The following is a 25,532-nucleotide window of genomic DNA, read 5'->3' on the forward strand; positions in this document are numbered from 1 at the left end:
TGTTGGGGAGGGAAAGGGGTTGGGGGCCTTGTGGGGCTGGAAGTAAAACGGGGGTGGTGGTGAGCGGTTGGGAGACGTTTTGGGGTGGGCAAGCTGCAGCGAGAGGCTTTAGGGCCCCTCAGCGGGTGTCTCGTGTGGGGGGATGAGTCCTCAGCTGCGTGGGAGCGGGGGTCAGCGGCGGGTGCGAGGGCCCGGAGTGGGGCCAGGTGGTGCCGAGGCCCTTGGGCTTGCTGTGATGCAGGGGCTGGCAGAGCGTGGGCAGGATTGCCAGGAGCCTGGCTTTTGCATGGGGGGGGGGGCTGGCCTGGGTGGGAAAGGACCCACCGAAGGGCCAGAGACCCTGGAGGTGGAGGGGGGTATTGCTGAGAACAGATGTTGATTTGGGAAAGGGTTTAAAACCCTTCTGCAGCCGTGGGGGTAAGCGATGGGGACAGAAAGAGGTGCTGAGGAAAGGGGGATGYGTCGCCTGGAGTGCTGCAAGGGTCTTTGTGCCTGCCTGCACACGCACAGCGGTGGCTGCCGTCCTTGCTGCTGGGGCTGTGTTTTGCAAATTTAGGAGTTGAGGGGATGAGCGCAGTTTAAACCTGTTTCTGACAGCTTGACTGCGAATTGAGCTCCAAGTCATTTTGAGGAGTATCTCTTGGCTTTGATCTCTGATAACGTTTCTAACCCTCCCTGTACATGTTTGTTCCAGGCTGCTGGAGCCTGAGTAACATCAGACCTGCTCACGGGGTTGGCTAGTGCATTGCTAAATGGGTGCTGAGAAGGTGGAGCAAAAGAATAAGTACTGTGGCTTGAGAAGATGGTAGTTCCGTCTGATTATACAGCGTCATAAATACTCYGTGACTTCCCTGACAATTGTTCTTCTAGTAGCTTTTAGAGGGAAGCTTTTAATTGGGCTGAAAGTTTCTCTGATGACAAATTATTTGCAGCCTCTGGGTGCTACTGTAGTACAGTGAGGATTAAGGCCGTTCTGGTCCTCATGCACAAGAAGCTCAGGGCTCTGGGGTGCTCTTGGATGAGGAGTGGAGAAATAGGGACTCTCATGTGTAGGTTAGCTGTAAAAAATTAAAGCGTGTATAATTATAACAAAAGAATGTGAGAACACTTACTGCGTTCAAGCTCTTGAAGTCCTTTGACTGACCTTCAGAGCACATCACAAGCCTTTTGTGTGTGTTTGAGGCATTTGAGGAAGGATAGGAAGTAAAGGGAAGTCAGTAATTTAATGAAATAAGGCTTTAGTTCACGACAAGGTTTTATAATGCAGGCTGTACTGAATGGCGTGCAGCTCTGTGAGGTGTCTCGCAAGTCTCTGGAAAAAGAGCAGGTGTTACTCTTTACAACTTTAGGCACCTAAGTTTGACAGGTATCCTGTCTTATAGGAAGGTCCCTAGCCTTTCTTTAATATGTTTTGTAGTGTTAAATATAAAACCTGTGTTAATGAGAAAACTCAGCACAATGCAATCAGATTAGTTTTTTTGTTCTAACAGTAAAATGTTGTTTGTAGTGGCTTCCAAGGACTACGTGTTATTGTACCTGCTTTGGTGCTGTAATAATGTCCAGTGGTGTTGCTGAGCTATATTTTTATCCTTGTTGCCTAGAACAGCACATAAAACGAAAACAGTATTTCAGATCTAGATTTTCTTGCTGTCAATTTTTRTAACACTAGAGTGAGCATAGGAGTTGGAGAGGAAAAAAAAAAAAACTTGGATTTGTGTCAGGAGGTATTAAGGTGGCATTTGGGGAAACTATTTTTAGCGAGATTGCATAACTTTAAAAGCTGAGACTTTACCTACTGGGCAAATATTTCTTTTCCTGCAAATGGTGCATTCTTGCAGTGCAGCAATCTTGCTGAAAACTTCTGTCGGGGAAACGAATGGGGGATTTAAAGCAAACAGAGTTTTGGCTGAGGGCTGGAATTTCCAAAGCAAAGTGCCACAGGGAGGCGATTGATGTTGGATCAGCAGGCTGGTTGGTATTCGGCTGGTCAGGAATGCTGAAGTGAGCAAGGGTTCTCAAAACTTGACTAGGGGCTCTTTAGTTACCTTTTTTTTTCCTTCTTTTTAAAATAGAGTAATTTTTTTAGATACTTGGAAGACAAGGTAAGGAATGGTCTCAGATATGGTGATTTTCCTGTGTTCAGATCCTTGTTCCCAAGAGGAACATGAGACTTATCTGGCTCAGGTTGCAGGTACTTGATTGTTTTTGCACAGGTTATTCAACTTAGGCATGTTGTGAAGGCTCTTCAGGAAATGCAGGTTTCCTGATGGAGGGGAAGTCTCTTGTGTCTGGCTGAAGGTCTGGGTTTCTTTTGTGAAAAAAGAAAGACATTTTCATCTGGGTTTTTAGAGGGTGAGTGAAGGGCAGGGCACAGCTTCCCATGTTGGTTTTTACCATGCTCTTTTTTATTTTTTTTCCTATGACTAGATCTATCCTGTCTGACCTCATGATTCTTCTGTAGCAGCGGCTCTTGGCCAGTGAAGAATGACATTTTAGACTGTAAAAGGAGGAAAGGGAAAGATGGGCCACTGGGAGCAACTCCCTGAAAAGAGTAAACCAAATCCAGCCCCATCTCTTTGCTACTTAGGGAAGAATTCTGCCACAGAAGGTAAATCAAGTACTTTTCAAACTTTTTTTGCATCTGTGAACAGGTGATGAGTTTAAGTCTTCTTTCTACACATGTGGTACTTCAGACATGCAAATGGTTAGAATCATATCAGCAGTTTAATGGGGCATTTCTTTCTATACAGGGCTTTCAAAGGGCTACCGTGGATGGTTTTAGGACGTATTTATTTGAAAATACGTTGATAAGAAAGACCCCTTTACCTCTGCATGCAAACCCTGATCTTCTATCAAGAGTCTCCCTGTGCCTACAAGGAGTCCCTCTGTTCCCTGGAGCAGTGCAGTTGACAGTGCAGCACATGTGGCTGCTGTCACAGCTTCTAGCTGCTTGATTTCTCCCTCAGTAAACGTACTTAGATCACTGTTTAGAGATYGCAGACTGCTATTCTGTAGTCTGTGCAGGTTCACAGTGAATGATACAGTTCTTGCTCTAAAGCTGTTAAAGAACCTTTCTTGTAAATTAATGCCTGCAGGGAAATAGCAGAATCCTCGTTAAATTTCGGTGCATAAATAGTCTAAAACAGCCCTGCCAAACTGGCTTAAAAACTGCTCCTGCCTGATTTCTATATCTGTTTTATTTGGTGCTCTAGAATGAGACAGGCACTGGCATTTCAAGAGCACTCTCAAAAGAGCTAGATTCCCTGTAACTTGCAGGGACAATGCTTTGTTAATAAAACCTTCTAGTGAATCTGGAATTTTGGAAAGACATCCCAAAAGATTGCAGAGACAGCTGGAGGCAATACAGAGCAAACTTCAAAAAGAGCGAAAGGTAAAAGTGAGCTGTAAGCTGAGCTGCTGAGCGATCTCTGCATGTGTGTTTTCTCACTGATCAGTCAGCTTGGTGACTGGCCAACTTCTAGAGCTTCACAGCTTGTGTGGGCTTCCTCACAGCAGAAAACAGGAAACACTTCTTAGTGAATAGGATCCTTGCTGTTCTGTTTTAAGGATGGATTATTCACCAGAATAAAGAGATCCCTTGCATCCATATGCTTTCAACTGAAGGAAAAAAGCTCTTTGGTTTTCCATATGGCAGCTGATCTAGATTTGCTCAGTACAGTGGCAGTGTTGGTTAGTTGAAGATGTATCTGAACAGAAGCTTGAAAATTCTGCTGAAGTGTCTAGGCCCCACTGCTGGATTTTTCTCTCTGAGGTCCATGTTCTGCTCTGTGTTCCTGGGAATTTTTGTCTTCTTTGTAAAGAGCTAAGACTTGCCTTCATCCGTGTGGGTGTTACCAATGAAGGCAGTGGTTTGGGTTGGGTGGGGGGATCCTTTTCCCTGACAGTTTTGGCTTTCTGATGCTGGGTATCGCAGCAGCACATCGAGCGCCTGTTTAAACTAGCTGTCTAGTGAGGTTTTCCTTGTGACAAGATGTCAAGCAGTTAGGATTTGAAGGAGGCAAACTACTGGTCTCATGTAGTGGCAATGCAGGATGTTTTTTGTAACTGAGTATTTGTATACAGATGTCTTGCTGGCTATGTTTTGTCTGCCATTTCTGGGGAAAAAATCATTAAACTCGTTTAACTTCTGCTTTAGGTTTTCTGTTTTGCTTGGGCTGTTTTGACATCGTAAGAAACAGACCAGAAAATAAAAGCTATATCAGGAATGGGTAAGACTATGCTGTGCTGTGAGGGATGGGTAAGGCTATGCTGTGCTGTGTAATTCCAGCACAGCCCCACCTGTTATCAAGTGGTCTGTCCTGCTTATCTAAGGAAAGGAAGTCCATCTTGCAGACACTAATGTTCTCCTCTACCTTATCTGTAGCTATGAATGCTCTTAAAATAAGCCACTTCTTGTGGGTGCATAGCATGGCAGGTGCATGAGAGCCCAGTCCTGCTCAGAGCCTCTTGGCACTGCTGCCATATGGATGAGGAATGTTCAGGGCCTTCAAAAGTACACAGGGGCCAGATTCCTGCCCCTGGGATCTCGTAGTGTTAACTTCTTCCTCTAGTCTCACTGTTTCTGCCTGTAGACATGCTGTGGGCTGCAGCAGCATGCCATGCCACATTCCTCAGTGATCTCTTTGGGGTTTGTGCAATGTGTCTCACACAGCACACTGACAACTAGGGAAAGCAGGCTGTTGTCAGGGGAGCTGGTGGCTCAAGCATATTTAACGAGAGTTTATACCCCAAGTCACAAAATCTAGTTTAGTTCCTACCTGGATTCCTAGTAGCTAAAAGCTGTTACTGCAGATAGAGCTCAGACAAAATAGAGTCTTTGCACTATAGAAATGCAGAACTCTTGCAAGAGGGAAAAATATTCTAAGCTTGTGAAAAGGACAAAAACAGAAATTCATGCTTCTGCCTGAGTCTTTTACATTTCCCTTAAATCTGAGACTTACAAATCTAAGACTTTTAAGGTTGGAGAGAAAATGTTTGTTTGTGATACTAAGATTGAACATATCTCACATTCTTGCTGATGTTTAGTTACATCACTTATGTGCTATGTGGGTGGAGGTMATACGCAGGTTCTTACCCTGACACTGCAACTGAGGGTTACGTTGTCTGTCTGAAAATGAAGAAAACAGGTGAGTGCCCACTGATGGGCAGGAGAGGAAGCATGGGTGAACATCTCTGAATCAGTGCATCTCCACTTCAGTTGATCAAAGGGATGTTTTTGGAGGAAAATATCCCAACTGTTGTGGAGATTTGCCACAAAAATCCTGCTGAAGTTTGAACGTTCTGTTTTCTRTGTCGTTACTTATCTGTGTGGGTTTCTGCATATTCTTTCTGCCTCTTTGGCAGCTCTATTTGAGGCTGTAGAGCCCATCCACAGTGCTGTAGATTGAATTCCAGAGCTTTTAATGGGCTTGATTTGGGAAAAAGTACAGAAGGGAAGTGACAGGAATTGGGTGGGAACCTCAACAGCTCAAGGTCAGGCCACTCTGTCAGAAAGTCTTAATAAAAAGCAGGTCCCTGATGTTTCTGAAACAATGTGTGATTTTTTAGAAGTTGTTTCCATGGCTTAGCAACCTGCAGCAACAAACTGTGTTCTCTGAGCCTGTTTCGGTTGCGAAGCACAGGCTTTGATTCTTGATTATGCATTTTATAGAGCTGTAGGACGTGAAAAGACCTCCTGGGTTGGTAAGACCTTAGCACTGCATCATGTTCTTTGAAGGCTGAAGGTAAGGATAGCCTAAGCCTAGATTTTGGTTAGGAGCAAGCTTGAGAACTTGTGTTGCCTGTAGCGCCAGAGAGGCTTGTTCTTGTCTTCTCTGCTTTATTTTACCTTTGTTAGATCAGAGAGCTCTGGGGTTCTATTTTAGCTGCTGTACTGAAGGAGAGTGAGGGGATCGGCAGAAACCTGCTGTTCTCGCATGTTTGCGGACTTTGCGTTGCAGAGGATTCAGTGTGAGACAAAGCAGGATCTAGCAGAGGGATGCAGCGTGTGGGAGAAACCAAAGCCTCCTTGGGAGAGATGTGTGCATTTGAAAATACTCTTGCCTTAAGTGCCAGCTTCGCTTCAGCAGCTTTCTAGCTTTTCGTAGTGCAAACAAACAAAAAAAAAATCCTTTCTGAGAGTGGAGGAGGGTTTGTCTGAGGTTTGCTTTTCCTGAGAATTTGAGCAGTTAACATAACCTGACCAATGTGTTTATGCTCCGTATACTTGGAAGAGAGCAGGATTTTAATCTGGTCTGTGAATGTTGCTGCTTTTAGTCCCACAACTCTGGAAGAGAGCTGCTGTTGCAGTTCTCTGGCTGCGGAGCTGGAGATAGGCTGGATAAACGCTGCATCCTGTGCCTTATGTAAGGACTCCCTGGGCCAACTGTGTGTCGGAGAACGGTCTGTGCTGTAGATGTGAAGGACAGGGCACTGCAGAGCCTCACCTAGGCTGCTTGGGTTTCTTTTCCAAATACGCCTTGCCTACTCTAAGGAGATAATTGCCTTGCCCCAGTAGCTGCAAACAGGGACGTTCCCCTCCATATTAGGTTGTCTTTTGTTTTTGTAGGTGCCAGGGTGGCATTGCCTGCACAGTCTCGTGTGAACTTGGCTTCAGTACCTTGCATGCGGTGTGCTGAGAGCTGTTTTGCTTCCAGCAGCCACCTTGAGGAACTTCTTAAGGATTTCTTTGCTTTCTTCTCTTGAGGTGGCTTATTTCCAGGGCTAACCTTTCTGCCTCCAGCCTTTCGCTTACATGTCTTTAACATATTAAAAGTACTGAAAATGGGGTGAGTTTGTTAGGTCCCAGCTGAAAGAGTCTGCAGGTTGTCTTGCTTGTTTGGTACCAGTAGCGTTGTTTCACGTTGTGGGATTTTGAGGCACAAGGCCTGTAGGTGTTCCCAAGACGCTCTGAAGTCTGACCGATACTGCAGAGATCCCAAAGAACTTCCCTGAATGAGGAATGGTCTTGCTGGATGAAAAAATCTTCTAGGCCCAATTCTGCACGGATTAAGCAAGTAGAAGTTCCTCAGCATATCCTTTTCCCTTCTACCAGCTACCAGATTGGGATCTTGAACATGGTGAGGACCTCATGATTAATGTGTTTTCCTTCTATTATACAATTAAGAAAGATTGTTTAATCCTCCTTTCCTTTTGATTTTTTTTCTTTGCCTATGTGTATTCAGGCAAAAGCTTCCTTTTCCCTTTGGGGGAGGAGCATCACTTTTTCKAAAAAAGCCTTTCACAAGTGTGGGGTGTTTTTTTGAATGGAAAGTTCTGCTCTTTGGACATGTGCATTTGTCAAACAGAAGATCAACACTAGTAAAAAAAAAAAACTTTGTGGAAAGAGCTGTTAGATTTGTACTGTCAATACTTCTGGCTTTTAATTAAAATATTAGTCATTATTTGCTATATRTTTTGCCTGTGGCCTTTTGGATCAAAACAGTATATACTAAAACTTTGTGGGTTACTGTCAGTCATTTCTGAAGTCTTTGTTAACTGAGTAAACCACTTTGAAGAAACACCTCTGCTTAAGAACATTTTCAGGCCTGGGAATTACTGGCTTTTTTAGGTGTGGGAGGAACTGCAGTGAACATTCTGTGTATCTATTGGTTTTTATTGCTGCTAAAGTAAACACAGTTCTTGAGAAGAAACAAATTAACCCATATGACTGTGGTTTCAAAACAAGAACATTAGCCCAACAATCGTGTTCAAACAGTGGTAACCCTTTAAAGGGTTAGTAAGCGAGAATCATTCAAACACAATTCCTGAGCCTTTGTGTAATTGTTCCRTTTGAGTCTGGAGTGTGACTGAGAATCGTCCTTTGCCACCGTGGTCCCAATTCAGGTGCTGTACATAAGTCACTTTACTGATGAAGCACTGCTTAAACACTGCTGTATGCCAGAACACCAATGCTCCCTGAACTCTTCTGTAAGTCTCTAGATGCTATTAGAGACAAAAGGATTAGTTTGCTGGGTTTTTTTTACTGCAAATGGAGCGTAAACTACTTTAAATTGCTGTCTGCTTCCTGGGTATGTGCAATAACAATTAGAGGCCCTCTGTATTAACGCTGGAGAGGCAAGTGAACGAGTCATGTTTCAACTTACTCTATTTAAGTGTCTGATATGTTTTTTGGTAGGGAGGGACTGCTGCTGCTCCTTGGTGTCATTAGTGCTGTAGTTAATTGCACACATGCCAAGCAGTCGGTGGTGACCGACAGCGTGCATATAGGCAAAGCTGATTTATTTTATCTRCTGTTCTTCACTAGTAAGTTTTGATGGAGAAGCTGAAATCGGGAAGGTGAAGTGACTGTCCTGGCCTGCAGATCAGCGGTCTGTCTTCTGTACTAGTGTTTTATTTTTTGTCAACTCGTGGCCTTTAAATGTCTCAAATGTATTCAGAAATTCCGAGGAAAACCACCAGGCCATGCAGGCTCATTCCACACATGCAGGCAAGCCAAATACAAACAAAATTGGAAAAAGCAAAGAAACAAACAAAGTAACGTCAAGAATTTGGTCCTGTGATCATTGAGTTGCCTCTGCAGACCTTACTTGTAGTGCTAAGCACAAGGCAGGCTCTCTGCAGCTGTGCCCAGCAAGTTACCTTGCTGGATGGACTCTGGACTCTGCTCCTTTTTGGCACTAGTGTTTGAAATTAGGTCTGTTCTGTCAAGCTGTGTGTAATGTGGGTGGACACTAGGTGTAACTCTGTACCAGAAAAGTCAAGGTAATGATTAGAAGGACCAAGAAGATCTGACATGAGTCAGTTATAAATGGTGGTGTCGTTTGGAGTAGTGCTGCCAGATTTGTGAGGCTTGATAGACCTCCCAGAAACCCTGGTGCCACACGGAGAGCGCTGTAGGGAGAGGTGGTTGGCCTTCAGAGCCTGTATCTCATAATCACATCTTGAAATTGAGCTTGCTTGCTTGCTTCTTGCTTCCTTCAAGTTTTCATAATGTCCAGTTATGCAACTCCTGTCCACATGGCTGGTTAGGTACATAACCTGAGGTATAAAAGCTATGGGAGACATTGTACCAGAACTCTTACTGCTCTGAGAGCTACCCATCAATGCTAGTGTTTTGCTTTCCGAGGAGTTATGAGATATAYGTTGTATTGGGTGTTCTTCATCAAGTAAATCATGATGGGGCCTATATCTGAGCAGAGAGCTTGTAGCTCTCACTGGTGCACAGATTAAAGATTGGATTTCTGCTTAGTTCGTATGCCAACGAATACCCATTTCAGCTCCCTGCTTGGCCAGGCAGTGTGGGGAAATCACTGTAGCCAAGAATGGTTTCCATGCACAATATGCATTGCATTTATTTCTGTCCTGCTACATTGCATAGTTTGAAAACTAGGTCGCTGGACAACTAGGTCACGCAGAGGGACTTTTAGCCAGCTTTAGATTGCGCCGCATGTTCAGACTCAATATTGTTCTTGTTAATCTTCAGCTTCAGACAGCTCTTCTCCCTCCTTTTGTGTGGAACGGGGCTTGCTGCTAGCGCTGGCTGCTGGGTCTTGTGCCAGCGGTGTTCCGGCGGGCGGGCGGGCTCGCAGAGCTGCTCCAGTCCCAGCGCGTCCCAGCGCCCACGTTTCTTGGTTCACTCTCTAACCCGGGGCAGAGTGGCTGTGTGGCGGTCGCTGAGCTCAAGAACCTGGCTTGCTGGGGCCTGACGTGTTCCAGTTGCAGCTGCTGGCTGCGCTGCTCTTTGAAAGGTGCAGGCTGCAAGTGCCAGAGGATGGCGTGAGCCGGAGTGGGCTGCTGGCAGGAGGGAGGCTAACTAATCACCGTGGCTTGGCAAGCTGCCCCTTGCCAGCTGGGCTGCAGTAACTGGGTGGCTTTGAGGGTGCAAACAGACTGTCTTCAGCTCTCCGCACACTGGCTGTCGTTAARCTGCTGAGACTCTCCTGTTGCAGTTCTGCTGGACCAGGCTGTTGTCCCTGTAACAGCTGTGGTCACTGACGTGAGAGTTTCCTGTGAAACTTCTAGTGTGTGAGATCAGTTAGGACCCCTCAGAGCTGCTTTAAAACTACAGAGCACGGACATGGGTGCAGCTTCAGCGCTATGACTCTTCCTTCGTCCAGCAGTCTGCTTATTAGACCAGAGAGCCAGCTGCTCAGAGCCCTTTTGCCTTCCTCCTGGCACCAGCCCTGACCTATGCATAGCAGCTGCCTCCTCCCCTCATCCGAGAAGGCTGAAGGATCCCAGCAGATCCCTTCAGCAAAGTGCTTCTAGCTGAATGTTAGCCCCTTTGGAGAGCCAGTTCCTTCCATGTACTGACATGGCAACTTCCGCMGTGCTACTTTGTCCTGGTAACTGGCTGTCCCACCAACAGCGTCGGCAGGATCTTTCCTTGGTATGAACTTGGACTCCTGGGAGTAGAAGTCCCCTTGAATGGATCCAGGGGGCTGGGAGCCATTTCCTGTGGAACCCTGTGATTTCTTTAAGCTTCTAGGTCACTTTTTCCCCCCTGGAAACTCCAGCGGCAGCAAGACTGTTTCAGAAACCTTGCAGCCCCCCATGATATGCTATGTGTTTGCTCACAGCAGGGAAACCGAGGCAACAAATTGTGGTGCCCCAGAACACACGCAGTGCAAAACAGTGAGAAGATCACTGGAGTCCTGACTCCCATGCTGGGTTTTAACTGTTACAGAACAGCCTCTCTTGCATCCATATGTTGTTTTCTCTTCCTTTCCTCCTCTCTCCCTTGCTTTCTGGTTTTGATTTTATTTCTTTTGGCTCATAAAGCTGATGAAATTAGGGAAGATTATTAAAAACACCATTGTTTACAAAACAGGTTTCTTCCAAGCTGTCCCAGCTGCAAAGCTGCTCTGGTATCTGTTGGCAACACTTATATTGGAAATAATGAAAAAATGGTGTGTCTCTTTCTGAGAAGCAGGCAAAGGCTGACACTGGAGACTTCCAGAACAGGATAATTAAGTTTTGTTTTGTTTATTTTAATTTTTAAGGGATTCTGTCTGGCCTTCTCTATTTCCAAAGAAGGGTTGGGCTTCCYTAGTGAAGTAATAGCAGATACAAGATACTTGCTTAGAAGAGGGACTAGCTGTGTGGATTTACTGTTAAAAGGAGGGAGGAGAATGGAATTGCCAGGTTCTGCTAGTGGCTGGTGTGCTCTAAGAGGAATTAGATACCTTTGCACTTGAACGTAAGACCCTGAGATGTGCACTGTTCTGCAGTGTCCTTGGGTTTGCTGACCATCATGGTCTGAATCTCCAGGCATGTTTTTTGCTGTGTGTTTAATATGTAGCTGCTGACAACCTTCCAGTCTTGCTGTTATCATTTATCTTTTGCCTTGGACCAGATTTACCTAGGTAAGCTCTAGCTGTAAGTGCAAAGTCCTTTGTGTTGCCTGTTTTGCTAGACACAATTGCACAGTTTATCATGGATGAAAAAGTGCCTTTTTCAAAACTTGGCCTTCTCTAGCTCTGGGTGATTGGGGTCCTGGAGACTTGTAGCCAGCACGTCTTTTGCTTGCATGAGACTCGGTTCCCTCTTCAGGCATGCTGTGTTGCCAGCCTCTGTGCTGTTCCTTGCTCGTGTTGCTCATACCGAACGTCAGTCTCAGAATGAGTCAGTGTCTCTTCAGAGTGCCTGGCACGCTGCGTGCACAGCGTGCAGGTGGAGCTGCACGCTGCTGCCCCTGGGACCCACAGCCAACAGCAGGCCGGTAAGATCTTGCAGAAGATGCTTTTTTACTAGTGAAGCTGTCTAGGGCCAGGTCCTCCTCGGGCTGCTCTGCATCCTTCTGCTTGCCCGTGGGGTGACAGTGTGAGGTGTGTTTGTGACCTGGAACAGCTGTTACCCAGGGGRAGCTCGCTGTGTGGGTGAGGAGGAGTGTGGAAGTATAATCCTGTGAGCTCCAAATGAGTCAGCCTCTCTGTGTCAGTGGAGTGGAGAGCTCCACTGCAGCCAGTAGATACTGGCTTATTCCACAGACTGTGCCTGGAGCAATTTACCAGGCAGAAAGCTTGGCTCATCTTCAGTGTCTGGGATCCAGCGGCTTGAACATATTGTGGCAAGAAGGAGGGAACATGTGAACATGTGCTTTGGAGGCTGTGGAACAAATCTGCAGGCTCCCATGCATCCATTTTGTAGGAGTGRAGGGTAACCTTTTTTTAAAGCCGTTAATTTTCCTTTTGTCAACAGAAAAATTCTCTCTCAGCTATTGAATTTTCCTCTGGGGAAAGAAACAGTTAGTTATCGGGCTGGAAGACAGCACAGTATTACCATGGAAATCTTATCTGTATGGTTGCTGCTAATATGAAATATGATGGATATGCTTTGGGTCAGAAGAGCCGCCGCCTTGTTAGCTGTGTTTCTGCGCTGTGATTTGGAAGTGCTGAGGTAAGCTGATGCCAGATAATTGAATGAAGCCCCCTTGTTACCCAAGACTTGGAACAAAACTGGAATGCACTGAGTGTGTAGGAATGAATATCCTATAACCAGAGCAGGGAGAGTTTGTGGCGACCAACTGCCTTAACTTATTTGCCTATTTAAGTGGTGGGTTTAYGGAGAGGATAGAAGAACAGCCCAAGTCAGGAGCTTGCCACAAGATGTTGGCTCCTCCACAGCGATAGCGGAGCTGGGAGAAGCGTTGTTGGGATGCGACRGCCTTTTGGCAGTCCTTGCACGCGGTGCCGTTCTCTAGCCAGCCTTCAGCCAACCAGTGGTTGTTGCCTTCCTCTTACCTCTCCTCTACTTCCTCAAGGGCGTATTGGGAACTGGCCTTGAAGGGCTTTTGTCTCAGCCGGTGGATGCTGAGGAGGCTTAGGGTGAGTGCAAGAATGTCAAAGTACTTCTTACTTGTTAATTCATGATCCTCTCTGATACAATCAAGTTCTTGTTGCTATGTAAATCTCTTCTGTGCTAAGCAGCATGCAGGCACTTAAAGTCCCCAGGTCAAGAAGATGACAATCTAAAAAGACAAGACAGACATATGATGACAAGGGAAGCAGAGGGAAAGGATGGAAAAGTGACTTACCCTAGCTTTGCTCTCTAATTTGGGTTAGAGCCCTGTTCCCTGTGACTTGCCTCTGATCCATGCTAGCTGTCCTCTCTCCCTGCCCAGCCCTAAGGATGGTGCTGGGATCCAGAAACTATGCATATTTGGAGGGGGCAGGATTGGGAAGTGACTTTGCTTAAATATAATCTTAAGTGACAGTTACTATTTATTGCAGAAGTAATTTGTTCTAAGAGGGGGGCTTCCGTGGACTTCCGCTCTAACTTCATTCAGCTGTATTTTGTCTTGTCCATACTGCAGATGGCTTGGTTTGACTTCACCTCAGTGTCTAAGTGCCTCTATTAACCCTTTGAGGAAAAGCATCTTCTAAGCTCCTTGCACTTTGGTTCTGCACATGATAGATGCCTGCAGCCTGTGAATCATTCTTGTTGAGTAGCACTGTGCRTGTAGGGCTTGCTCATATTACCATGTGATATCTCTTTTGGGGCCATCCTGGAGATTGCTGAGCCCAGGGAGGAAGGAGTGTGCAGTATCCTGCAGGGCTAGGTCATTAATTCACCTCTGAATCTGACAGGAGAGAGGTTGGGCTGCCAGCTCCATCTCACTAGAACATCACAGACATTTTCGGCTCTCCTATTTCTGCTTTGCAGTTAGGAAACAAATGTTCCTTGCTTTGGCATGCTATCAAAGCCTCACGGATGATCTGGCTCTGCTGGCAGAAGGGGCAAGCAGCTGGGTGGAGGAATGAGAGGAATTCAAAAGTGCACAGACTCATGCAGGTGCAGAAATTTTTCTGGGGAAAGTTTTGATTCAGCTTCTATTTGGCATATGGCAAGGCCGTTGATCTTAGTGTTTGTGATGTGCCCTCTGCTCTTCTCCCTCCACTCTTTTACCTGAGTAGGTATGAAGACATTTGGTGTCTTGCCCAGCTGCTTGTTGGAAACTAGAAGTTTGGAACCGAAAGGTAAAGGGAGCTGAGCTGTTAGCGAGTGCACTTCTGGGCAAACTGCGGTGGGCAGGGCCGGCTCAGCAGTGAGACCCCTTCCCTCGGGGCTGCTGTGCTATCTGGAGTTGGTGCATTCACAATGCAGCTTTGTCTTGTTAGTGGAAGGATCTTGTCCGGTTGCCCAGTCTAGTTCCACTTCTGATGCCTGGACACCCATTACAGTAACTGGTGCTGCATCTCCCTAGCAGTCACAGAGGGCAGGTTGTGTTCCTGGCAGCTGCTCATGAGTTCAGAAACACATCAAGATGCCACAGYGTGAATCAGTGCCTGAGCATGGAGCAGCAGGAGCGAGGGTGTTTGGAGTGGTCCCAGCTGTGGAGTGAAACACCCTCCTGGTGAGGGGTTGCAGGTTGCACAGGTGCTGTGACTCAATTGCCAACCAGGAGCTGTTGCTCTGGGTCTTCCGCATCCTTGTTTGCCTTTCCAGTCAGTTTTACCCCAATGTAAATGCGTCAGAGGTGCTGAGATTTGCAGTGAGTGGCTTGTAAAGGGATGGGAAGGAATTTGGGTCCCTTCCCAGTTGAGGAGAGSAGCATTTGTCCAAAGGCGTGGGAAGGTTTGAGAGCAGCTGATCCTAGTTGCTCACAGATCTGTTCTCCATCCAGCCTGGAGCTGTTTATCATGTTATCTGAATTGCAAACTCTGACACAGGGACTTTCCCCACCCCAGCCTCTGTCAGAGGAGTCTTTTGTCTGTGCTTGCTCTGTGAAAGCAAGGAATCTATCCACACGTGGGGCTGATTTATCATCTGATTTTCACAGATGTCTAGTAAGTTGATTTAAGTCCCTCCCTACTGCCCTTTGACTAGGGGAAGGTACCAWGGGCCAACTGTGAAGTTATTGCATTATCTTCAGCCTTCTCCTGTCCATCCATCACACCTTCTCTCCTCCCTTTTCTTTTCCAGCTGAGCAGACACAGCAGTTTCCACAACACGCTGCACTTGCTGTGTCTGTCTAGAGCTGAAGCTCCTTTGGCTGGGGAGGTGCATGGCGTTGTGCAAGCAACTCAGCTGAGGTGTAGCGGCTCAGGGCTGCTGGCCGTGGCCGCATGGCTCTCACCTGGCTGGGGAACATCAGCAGGGCGAGTTTGCGCCTGCCCTCGAGGGCAGGTAGACATCCCTGGCGTTTGTGCAGCTGGAGGTGCTGCCACACAGTGGTCCCCTCCCTGGGGCAGACTCGGACGGTACCGGCGCCGCGGCGTGGCTGCGTGCCTCGCGCAGCGCTCGTCTCCGCCTGGCTTGCGGCTTCTGTTTGTGTTCGAGATGGAGCCTCCTTTATCTCGTGCTGGGTGCGACGGCGCCGCTGCAGCGGGGATCGGTATTGCTGTGACGGTTGTCACCGGCTTTGATGTTGGTGAGAACGGGAGAGGAGGGGTTGGCTCTTCAGGGACGGGCTGCTCAGGGACCAGTAACTGCTGGCATACTGGGGCAGAGCTCAAGGTCAGTCTCTGGCAGGTACTGTGAGAAGGTAGCGGACAGTATCGCCTGGGAGCCGTGCCCTCGGAGGGGAGGGACGAGCGCTTGGTGCCTGACGGGCTGGGTTCACGGTTGCTCTCGCTGCCGCACGCGCTCCGTGCTGTGAGCAGGCAGAGCCCGGGCGGCTCGCACGGGCGGCCGGAGGCTCCTCTCCAGGCGCTGGAGCACCCGGCTGCGATCACGCTCTGTGCCAGGTGATGTTACAGTCTTTGCTGTTTGTCTGCTCGGTGGAATGGTAAAACCAGAGTCAGCTGGACTTCGTTGCAAATACCTGCGCCCAGTTAGCTGGAGTCCCAGGAGCCGCTGGGAACGCTGTCGCTGGGGAAGGAGCTGGTTGCCTTGCTCGGCGTAGCAGGGCTCGCAGGTGTCTGGCTGCCCCAGGGAGCAGGCTCTGTGGCACGCGTCGGCATACTTTGCTGCCCATGCTTGTAGGCATGGTGCGCAAAATGCCGTGCCAGTGCCCAGCCTACAGGGCTGGACCCACTCATTGTAAGCAATGACTCTCTGTGCTGCCTCTCCTGTACAAACTGAATCCAACTGTGCAAAAAATGTAAAAAAAAAAAAAAAAGGAAAATTGCGTCAGGATTAGTAATAATGCGTGTGGGAGAGCAGCAATGCCAGCAGTGCATCGTGAAGGAGCAGTTCAGCACACAAACAGCTGAGAAGACCACTTTCCCCTTGGCTGTGCTGCACCCTCCTCTGTGCAGCATTCAGCTGCGAGCTCCTGGCTGGTGCCTGCCGTGCTCGGGTCTGCCGCAGCCRGCTGTGTTGGGCAGAGGGAGCAGGAATTGGAAACCTGGCTACTGTGAGGGCTGAAACCGGCTCTGTCTGGACTCCACGGGTGCCTAGCTGCTCCTCACTTCTTTTCTTCCCCTTGCAGGGTTCTGGCATTGGTGATGAGCAATGGGGTATGATGTAGCACGCTTTCAGGGGGATGTTGATGAAGACCTTATATGCCCCATCTGCAGCGGGGTCCTGGAGGAGCCAGTGCAGGTAGGTTTCCCTCTGATCACTGACTGTTTTTACCAAAAGCCTCTGATTGCAGCTCCAGACTTCTAGACGTCTTCATTTGATGATGGATGCCGCACACAGCATGTGTGTTATATGAGCTTAAGGGAGTCTTAAAGCTCTCTTGCTAATGCRTTAAAGCAATGGCATATGCAAGGATGTGTAAGCTAGCCAGAATCCTGCTCCTCTCCTGCCACTAAATGTAGCTCAGATGGAGGATAAATAGAGCAGAGCTGTAGTTCCAGCTCACTGCTCTGTTGGGCCTGGCATGGCTGGGAGTATTTGGTCCAGGTCACTCTGCACCTAGTGGAGCTATTCAGGGAAGACCGCGATGCATGGGGAGTTTACTTTTTTCACCACTGCATCAGCTTTCCGCCCCTGTAAAGCGGAAGGGCTGTTGTATAGGGCTTTCCTGTGAAATACTGCAAGTTCTTCCAGCACAGCGTGCAGGGGTGGCTGTGTGGAGGGGACTCTAGAGCACTGTGTGGTCTGTGATGTGTTGGTGCACCCCTTTGCCCACCTGGTAATGGAAAGGCTGTATTTGTCACTGTGTCCTGGTAAGCCCAGTTACTGGGAGAGAAATTACGGGCTCTTTTAGCCCCCTTGACAATTCTGAATGCAGTAGCGCACACTCCTGATGGCTGAATGGAGCTGGTATTGTACGTGGGGCTTCCAYACCCCCAGTTTGTGCCCTTCCCTTCCTGGGAATGTATTCCACCAGATGCATTTCTGCATTGGTAGAGCTGTGGCCATGTGTTAGCTAGCTTTGTACCCTGTGCATAAATCCAGCCTTCATTTGAAATAAAATAGCTTAAAATAGGATCAAGCTAATCTGGAAACACATGCTTGTTGCAGTTTGATCGCTTAATAATGAATAGAATCACAAAAGCTGTGATTTGGGCTGTGCCAGTAAGCTGGAATCCCAGAGAAGCCAAGGATTACATAGTATTTCCTCCCTGTGTCAGTGTGCTGGGACAGGGGTGTGCAAAACCATGCAATCCATCAGAGTTAAAATAGTGTGTTAGCACCCTCCAACTACGCTAATCTGTTATGTCAAAACAAGCTTTGAAAAGAAACAGTCTGTCAACATGTGAACATGATCGTGGATTGTCACATAAAATAGAGGGAAAGTTGCAGGTTTCTTAAGAAGATTTATTTAAATCTCATTTTGAGAATGTGATATCTAAAAGTCCCTTGTTCCCAGGCTTTTCTCAARAGTGTTTAACAGCTTATCTGTTGGACACCAGCCCTCCTGCTCTTGCCAACAGCACAGTAACTAGAGCTGTGATTAGACTGCCTTTGTAGCTGGGCATAAGACTTGCCCTCTGACTAGCCTTGATTCGAAGGGTTCAAATTCCTGAGGACCATTCTCCTTGTTTCCTGCCTACCAGCTAAGTGATGAATGCTCTGGAGCGGATTCCTGTCATGGGGGTGTCTGAGGGAGAGGAGGCAAGTTGCTGTCTGTCTGGAGACCATTTCTGCTGACCAAGGGATTGTAGAATAATCTGGATTGGAAGCGGCTTCAGGACAACTGTGGTCCATCTGCATGTTCAGAGCAGGACTACCTCCAAAGTTATCTGAGATGGCCCCAGGGCCATGTCTAGCAGAGCTGTGAATATCTGCAGGGATGGAGATTTCACAGCCTCTTTGGGYCCCATCCCAGCGTTTGACCACTGTCACTGAAATACACAATCAAATGTGACCCAGCTGTCCCATCTTGGGCACAGAAATGGCCCTGGGTTCTGTCCCAGCCACACAGATGGTCTCACAGGTTCCCCTACAGCCCTGGCAATGAAACATCACTTGTGGCAACTGTGGTCCCATGACCATGGAGCAACCCTCTGCCTGCAGGAGCCAGTGAAACTGGCTTGATTCGCCATCTGCTGCAGTCCCCATCTGTGCTTCAGTCACTGAGGTTTCCAGATCACTAAGACTTCAGTGTGAGTAGATAGGGCTGTGTTGATCAGCCTTGAGTAGATAAAACCTTGTAAAGGGAGCAGAAAGGCCAGCACAGCAGGGAGCCCTGGGATGCAGGGGCAGGCAGTGGGAAAGCCGAGGGAGCAGGACTTCAGCAAAGCACGAGGGTGGGGAGTGGTTTTCCCTGTGCCAGAGCCCTGCACGCACTGCCTTGTCCGTCAATGAGTTCAGCTGCCCGCTGGCTCGGAGGCAGAGTGTGTCTGGGGAGGGAAGCTGGCTCGATCTGTGTTGCCTTGGGTCTGGAGTGAAATTCCTGGGACAGTGTTGTGAATCGAACTGGTGAATCCTAATCCAGCACATGCCCTACAATCTTTGTTATACCCTGGCTACATTTGTTGGCTTGTTCAAGGCAGCTGGTAAGACACTGCACCGAGGGAACAGCTTGTAAATGAGAGTTAGCCCTGAATACATCTGACCTTTCTGTAACTCTGGCTTTCTGGAAGGAAAAGATCTCTGTTGTCTGAAGAACTGGCCTGTGTCCCATTCCCCCTCCCCAAACTTAATACCCTTTCAACTGTAGCTTGAACTTAAGAGCAGAGTCCAGCTGTATAAATACAGTGAAGTAATGTTCTAATCTGCCCTGGAAAAATGTTTAAATTTAGCATCCTGATCTGTCTTGCCTCCTCAGCCCTTTAAAAAGGCAGCATAGGAGACATCAGGGCAGCAGCACTGTTCTGACGATTCCTAACCCTGTCCCAGGGAACTGATCTTTTTGTGAGACACCAAGTCTCTGGTGAGAAGATAGTAACTTGGAGGGGCTGAGCCCAAGAATGAAATCCAGACATGGATGAACCTGGGCATTTGCCATCCAAGAGGAGGAAGAATGGCTCTTCAGCTGTGCCTTTCACATTGTAGTGGGGAGGTGCTGTGCAAAGGCTTTGCATTTACTTTACAGGCCTGTTTTTTGGTGTCTCATTCTCCTGTTTGCTTGTGTAGTAGATATGTATCTCCCCCAAGTCAGTATATAGCTGTTGTGCAGCCCTCTGAGACTGAGAGCCTTTCTCTGATCAAGATCATTGCTAGCACATGAGCCATCCAGGGACCAGCAAACATATCTCAGCAGGGCTTGCGAGTAACATTTAGCCGATTTCTGCTCCTTTTCCCCTCCACAGGCTCCTCACTGTGAACACGCCTTTTGCAATGCCTGCATCACCCAGTGGTTTTCCCAGCAGCAGACGTGCCCCGTGGACCGCAGTGTAGTGACGGTTGCCCACCTCCGCCCTGTCCCACGGATCATGCGTAATATGCTCTCAAAGCTGCAGATCACTTGTGACAACGCTGTTTTCGGCTGTACGGCAGTAGTGCGACTTGACAACCTGATGTCTCACCTCAATGACTGCGAGCACAATCCAAAGCGCCCAGTGACTTGCGAGCAGGGATGCGGGTGAGGATGGCCTTGGGGGGGTTCTGGCCTGGCCAGAGAGCACGAGCCCTTAGCGTGTCACAGGACACATCTATTCCCACTCAGCTGTCTGTGGAGGAGGGCAGAGTGGAGACCCCCGGCTGGGGGAAGGAAACTGAGTTTATGCTAACTGGCTCTGCTCTGGGCACCCCTTTGACCCATGGGCATGGCGCTTTGGAGGCAGCAGGGCCTTATAGGCTGTGGTGCTGCAGAAAGGACTAGTGAAAGGCTTTTTAGCCAAAGCATGTTCCTCCTAAACTTGCTTCAAAGCCCTTAGTTCTTTCATGGAGGCTCGAGTGTCAGTTGACTGGTGGAAATGGGGTACTGGAGCTTTTGTAAATCTGCCCGGAGCCATTCCACCCCAGGACAAGTACTAGCATGAGTTCTTCTACCTCCTACGTGCTGCCAGCTCTGAGAACCAGGAGTGGTGGGTGGCTGGTCTGGCCTTGGCACCTCTGCTCTTGGTGCTGATATCCTCCCCACTTGTGTGTTGTAAACATCCAGCCAGGCTGGATGGTTGGCTTGGAAACAATCAGATCTGCCTAAGATGAAGTCAGAGATTGGATCAGGCTCATGGGCTTGCTAATGTTGGGACTGATCCTGAGCACTGATTTCTTTCAGAGGAAGACAATCCCATCGCCTGCCTACCTGGTGGTGATCTGTTCTCATAAAGTCTACCCCATTTGGTTTAAACCCTGAGGTGCAATAGTGAACAGATCTAAAACATATTTGAGGTTACATGGCTCTGGGTTTTCCAGAGCTTCTTGCAAGTCCTCCAAGGCTAGCTTTGTCCTGGAAGTTGTTATAGCAATGCCAGGTGCTCTGGTGTGTAAATTTTCCTAACATGGAGCCTCTACTGTTTTTGCAATGCTCTACAGCTTGGAAATGCCCAAAGATGAGCTACCAAACCACAACTGCATCAAGCATTTGAGATCTGTGGTGCAACAGCAGCAGACAAGAATTGCTGAGCTGGAGAAGACTTCAGCAGAGCACAAACATCAGCTAGCAGAGCAGGTAGCCCCATGTGGGCAAGGGGGCTGACTTGCAGTGGGGTCTCTGTGCTAACATCCTCTTGGGAAGGGTCAGTCCTGCCTGTTTAGACACCAAGCACTGAAAATGGTTTATGCACAAAGAAAGCAGCTGTAGGGCARACAGAACCGAGTGCAGCCAGGCCCTAGCTGCTGTTCTGCAACTCTGCTGTCTTGGAGTACTTTCCTTGCTCAGCATGTGGAGAGCAACCTAGAAYTCCCTCTCCTGCCCTGTTCTGCCCTTCACAGGTCAAGACGGCTCAGAGTTTTGAGGGTATCACTACTGATCATTACTGTGGCTTACTGTGGCTTAATGAGCTACTGCCTGGTGGCTGAGCCTGACAACCCAAGCAGGGCGGTGCCCTCACTCTGCCCCAGCTGCAGAGTGAAACCTGCCAGTTCAAACACCAACCTCCCCTGAAACCGGGGACCATAGCTCAGTGAATGTGCAGGGACACGTTCCTCCCTGCTGCTATACCAGGGTTTGCTCTTGTGACTTGTAGCTGCAGCAGTGACTCCTTTTGCAAACCGTGCTATGTCCTGCCTGTTTTAGAAACGGGACATTCAGTTGCTGAAGGCCTATATGCGAGCTATCCGTAGTGTCAACCCTAACCTGCAGAACCTGGAAGAGACCATCGAATACAATGAAATCCTGGAGTAAGTACTGATTCTCATGCTGCTCTAGGAGGAGCAGGGGGGCCCTGCATCAGGGTGTGAGTGGAGCTGGGCATCTGCTAGCTTAACCTGCAAACTTGAGAGAAGGATGAAGTGTCTTGCAAGGCAAAGGCATACTTTGAGAAGAAAATGTCTTATTAGAAATGCAAGTGCGAGGCAGTTGCAGGGATGTTTGTACTAGGGAGCAGCGTGTGAGCTGGTTGCACAATAGGTTCTGGTCTTTTTTATTCTTCCACCTGCATCCTGTTCACAAGCAGGAAGCTGCCAGATTCCTTCCTCCTTCTGAGAAAGGCTGGAGGAAATGACTTCCCATCTGATCCTTTCTTCTGCTCCCTTTTGGGAGTTAAAGGCTTTATTCAACAAAGCTGAACGCCACAGCAAGAGACCTGCAGGGATTGCTTGCTGAGGTGGGAACAGAGGAGAGGCAGGTGGGGGAAAAAAAGAGGCATTTCCTGTTCAGCTCTAGCTCCYGAGCATAGAGCAGACCCAAGGCAAGAGCAGCTGCTTGGTTTCAATGACAGCCACCACTAATGCGTGGCACTGACTATCTGCTTGTCCCGGTCTCTTCAACCAGGTGGGTGAACTCCCTCCAGCCAGCCCGGGTGACACGGTGGGGTGGAATGATCTCCACGCCGGATGCAGTGCTGCAGGCTGTCATCAAGCGCTCACTGGTGGAGAGCGGCTGCCCCACATCCATCATCAACGAGCTGATTGAGAATGCCCACGAGCGGAACTGGCCACAGGGCCTGGCCACGCTGGAAACCCGCCAGATGAACCGGCGGTATTACGAGAACTATGTGGCCAAGCGCATCCCTGGCAAACAGGCTGTGGTCGTGATGGCCTGTGAAAACCAGCACATGGGTGAGGACATGGTGCTAGAGCCAGGACTGGTGATGATATTTGCACACGGAGTGGAGGAAATTTAAGGACTTCCAAAGCAAGAAACACTTCGTGCTGACAAGGGAAAGGAGGGAGAAGGGGGAGAGGCAGAGGGGACCGGGGGAGTAGCTAGTCAAAACCACTGGTGTTTCCTAGCCACCTGTATGGTTTTGTTGGGGCATTATTCCTTCGAGCCTCTTGCTTCCTAGCAGAAAGAGTTAAAAGCCTCTGGTAAATACTACTTAAAACACTTGGCCCAGCAATGAACACACAACGCAGCCCATCCATGTTTGCCCCTTGCAGATCAGCTTCCACCTGCAATATCTTTCAGGGGTGGGAGGGAGGGAGAGAAAGCACAACCACTCCTCTGAATACCGCCTGACTCTTCAGACCCAGCCTGTGTTTTGGATGCTGGTGCCTCTGCCAAAGCCCTGGCTCCTTGTGCAACCCAAACTGACAGGATAATTTGCTATCTTGCTGCGGACTGACCCCATGGCCAGTGGCATATCTCTTCTTTGTCCAGAGGCTAAATTGTTCTTGGGCTTTATCTCCCTCTCTGGATTTTTCCTGCCTCGCTCTCAAAGGTTTCTCTGTTGCGGTTTCTTCAAGTCTTGCCTCCTTCCATGCCTGACTGACCACACAGTACCTTAACAGCAGGATTTGCTCCCTGGCCTCCTGTGCTGGGCTGGGGAGGGGGCATGGGATTGGGAGAAGAGGTCCCAGGAGCAACTCTATGAATGGAGCTGAGAGTAGTGCCCAGAAGCAGCTCTCAAAACCTAAAGGCAGCTGAAGCCAAGACAGCTGAGCCGCCAAGAGGACGAGCCTCCAGCGCTTGTCAAGGGCTGGGGCCCTCCCACGTGTGGGAGAGACTCGGTCTTGGAGGAACCGGCCTTTCAGATGGGCTCTCCAGGCCCTGGATGCCGCCGTCCCTGCAGACCTGCGCAGGCCGTCGCTCCGTGCGTGCCCCACGCTGCCAGCCCGGCCGTGGCTCCCTCTTCTCTCCGACGGGAGAGCCCGGGCTCTCCCAAGCTCGCTGTGTGGATGCTCCTGCCCAAGCGAACAGCTCGTGGCTGCCCAGGCATCTTGTGCCATTTAAAGTTGCCTCCACGTGTTGCCCTTAGCCCTAGAGAAACTCCTGTCTGGTCTGTGTGCATTGGGTATTTGGCATAAGAGTTTTCTGTACTGTTACTGTTGTTACTTTTCAGACACTTGTGATTGTGGTTCTGTATTTTTTGTACTTTTTTGGCCTCTTTTGTTTGTATATCCCCCTCTTTTTATTTTATTTTTGAAGTACCATGGACAGGCGCCTCAGAACCTGGTTACGTTTACTTGTTGGGAATTTAATTTATTTGCATTTGTTTTGTTTTTTACAGTACTTTTCTCCTTCTGTGTCTGTATTATTCAGATACTGTTTCATCACTCACTCCTGTGCCCATGTGGCCTACTGTGAGGCAGGGATTTAAATAATCAATAAACAGCGTTCTGGTTGCTTTACGCCAGGCTCGGACAGTATCCTCACCGCTGGGACTGGGTGTCTCTGCTCCTCCTGGCAGCTCCAGCTGTCCCTGCTCACCGGGAAGAAGCAGCCAGGAGAGCACCCGACTATTCTGGTTTGACAGAGTTCTGCTGCCAGGCTCTTGTTCTCAAAGCAGCTGCATTTTCTAGCCCTGGTGCTGGGAGCTAGCGGAGTCGGTGCCCTCCCACCGAGGCCACGTGAGCGAGTGCCAGCCGTGGGGCTTGGGGGCAGCTCTCCCACAGCAGCCCGGGGAGGAGGAGGCCGCTGCAGCCCCCGGTCCCGTGTCTGGATCCTTTCTCCCTGTGTGCGTCCTGCTCTGCGCCCAGGGGCCTTCTGGCAGCAGTGCTAGGACGGGGCCAGAGCAGGCGGAGGGGGCCTGGAGAGGTGCAGCAGAGAGGAGAGGCCACTGTGGCAGTGGGAAGGAAGATTCCCCACGTCCAGCGTCTCTCTCCTCAGTCCGTGCTGTTCCCGACCGTGGGAAGATGCATGACCGCTCCCGCTAGCCTGGCTTGCCGCCTCGCTGTCCCCCTTCTCCCTGAGCGCTTCCGTGTGCTCTGTGTCGCCCACCGCAAGCACCCAGCTTGGCTTTCGCTCAGCTGCGAGGAGTCCGTGGTGCTCCCGGGCTGCCGCTCCCTTGAGCGGAGCTTCCCTTCTCCCGCATGGCTCTCGCGGGGGGCTCCGGCTCGTCCGCTGCAGTTCCAGGGCCGTTGCTGTGTGTYTGTATCTTGTATTTTCGATGCACCAGGAATGCTTCGCCGTGAGGATCAGTTGCCCGAAGTGGTTTGTACTTGTTTCGGTGTCTAGACAACGCCRTGTTCGGAGGGGCCAGCTGGGGGGTCCTCCCAGCCTGCTCTCTCGTGCTCAGGAATACAACGAAGCTGCTACATCCACTGGGAAATCTGCATCTGCAGAGCGCGAGCGCGTCTCCTTCCCCGCCCCGGCAGCGACGCGGGGCAGCTCCTGCCTGCCGGGGGGACGCGAGGCGGCGGTGGCGACGGCGCTGGTCCGCGACGGCTGCTGCGTGTGCGTGCGCTGGTTCTTTGTGTCGCCTGCACCAAATAAACCGCCTTTTCCGGATGCCGCAGTCTGTCGTAGCTCCGCGCGCGTCTCCCCCACGCTGGGACGCTGTGGGTGCCCCCCCAGCACCGTTTCCGTCCTCCGCAGCTCGCTCCGGCCTCTGCTCCCCGGGCCTTCGCCCAGGTGCCAGGACCCCTAGGATGGGGCTCTGCTCCCTGGGGGCAGCTGGGGCCCCTCTGGCCCTCGGTGGCCACCCCGTCCCCAAACAGGAGCAGCCCCCGTAAGTGGCTCTGCCACGCTCCCAAAAGATGTAGTGCCTCCCCCCGCCCCCCGGAGGGGTTGTGCGTCGTCCRAGCAGCCTGCGCTGCGCCTCCCTTTCCTCGTCTTTAAAAATTGAAGAGGGGTGCGGGGGCTCCCTGGCGGGGGGGATTTCAGCAGACCCCCCCCGCCCCCAACCCCTCTGGCCTCCGTGCAGGGCCCGGCCCTGGTCGCCCCCACAAAAACAACCGCCGCGTCACGGACAGGATTCGAACCTGTGCGGGGAAACCCCATTGGATTTCGAGTCCAACGCCTT

The 25,532-nt window shown here is 49.7% G+C and overlaps 2 protein-coding genes across 6 annotated transcripts in view; both read left to right on the forward strand.

The window, feature by feature from the left end:
* Positions 1-361: 361 nt before the first annotated feature.
* Positions 362-23,919, forward strand: RNF41 (ring finger protein 41). 5 transcript variants are annotated; one of them, XM_085320911.1, is made up of 7 exons: positions 4,972-5,744; positions 6,879-7,079; positions 16,337-16,449; positions 19,554-19,825; positions 20,722-20,857; positions 21,425-21,528; positions 22,121-23,919. In XM_085320911.1, the coding sequence occupies exons 3-7, from the start codon at positions 16,360-16,362 to the stop codon at positions 22,470-22,472; spliced, it is 954 nt and encodes a 317-aa protein (XP_085177037.1). In that variant the 5' UTR covers positions 4,972-5,744; positions 6,879-7,079; positions 16,337-16,359; the 3' UTR covers positions 22,473-23,919. The 5 variants fall into 5 exon arrangements, with proteins under 5 accessions (XP_085177035.1, XP_085177037.1, XP_085177036.1 ...); XM_085320909.1 differs by lacking the exons at positions 4,972-5,744; positions 6,879-7,079 and adding an exon at positions 362-2,608; XM_085320910.1 differs by lacking the exon at positions 4,972-5,744 and having other exon boundaries at positions 5,768-7,079.
* A 758-nt stretch (positions 23,920-24,677) lies between these two features.
* Positions 24,678-25,532, forward strand: part of LOC146586662 (SWI/SNF complex subunit SMARCC2-like) — a 12,511-nt gene continuing 11,656 nt past the window's right edge. The window contains exon 1 of the mRNA XM_085320907.1: positions 24,678-25,068. Within this exon, the coding sequence (XP_085177033.1) occupies positions 24,678-25,068 (391 nt within the window). The remainder of the gene's footprint in view (positions 25,069-25,532) is intronic.

The sequence above is a fragment of the Rhea americana genome, unplaced genomic scaffold (genome assembly GCF_003343005.1).
Source record: "Rhea americana isolate MKP2758 unplaced genomic scaffold, rheAme1 scaffold_669, whole genome shotgun sequence".
In the NCBI taxonomy this organism is placed as follows: Eukaryota; Metazoa; Chordata; class Aves; order Rheiformes; family Rheidae; genus Rhea; species Rhea americana.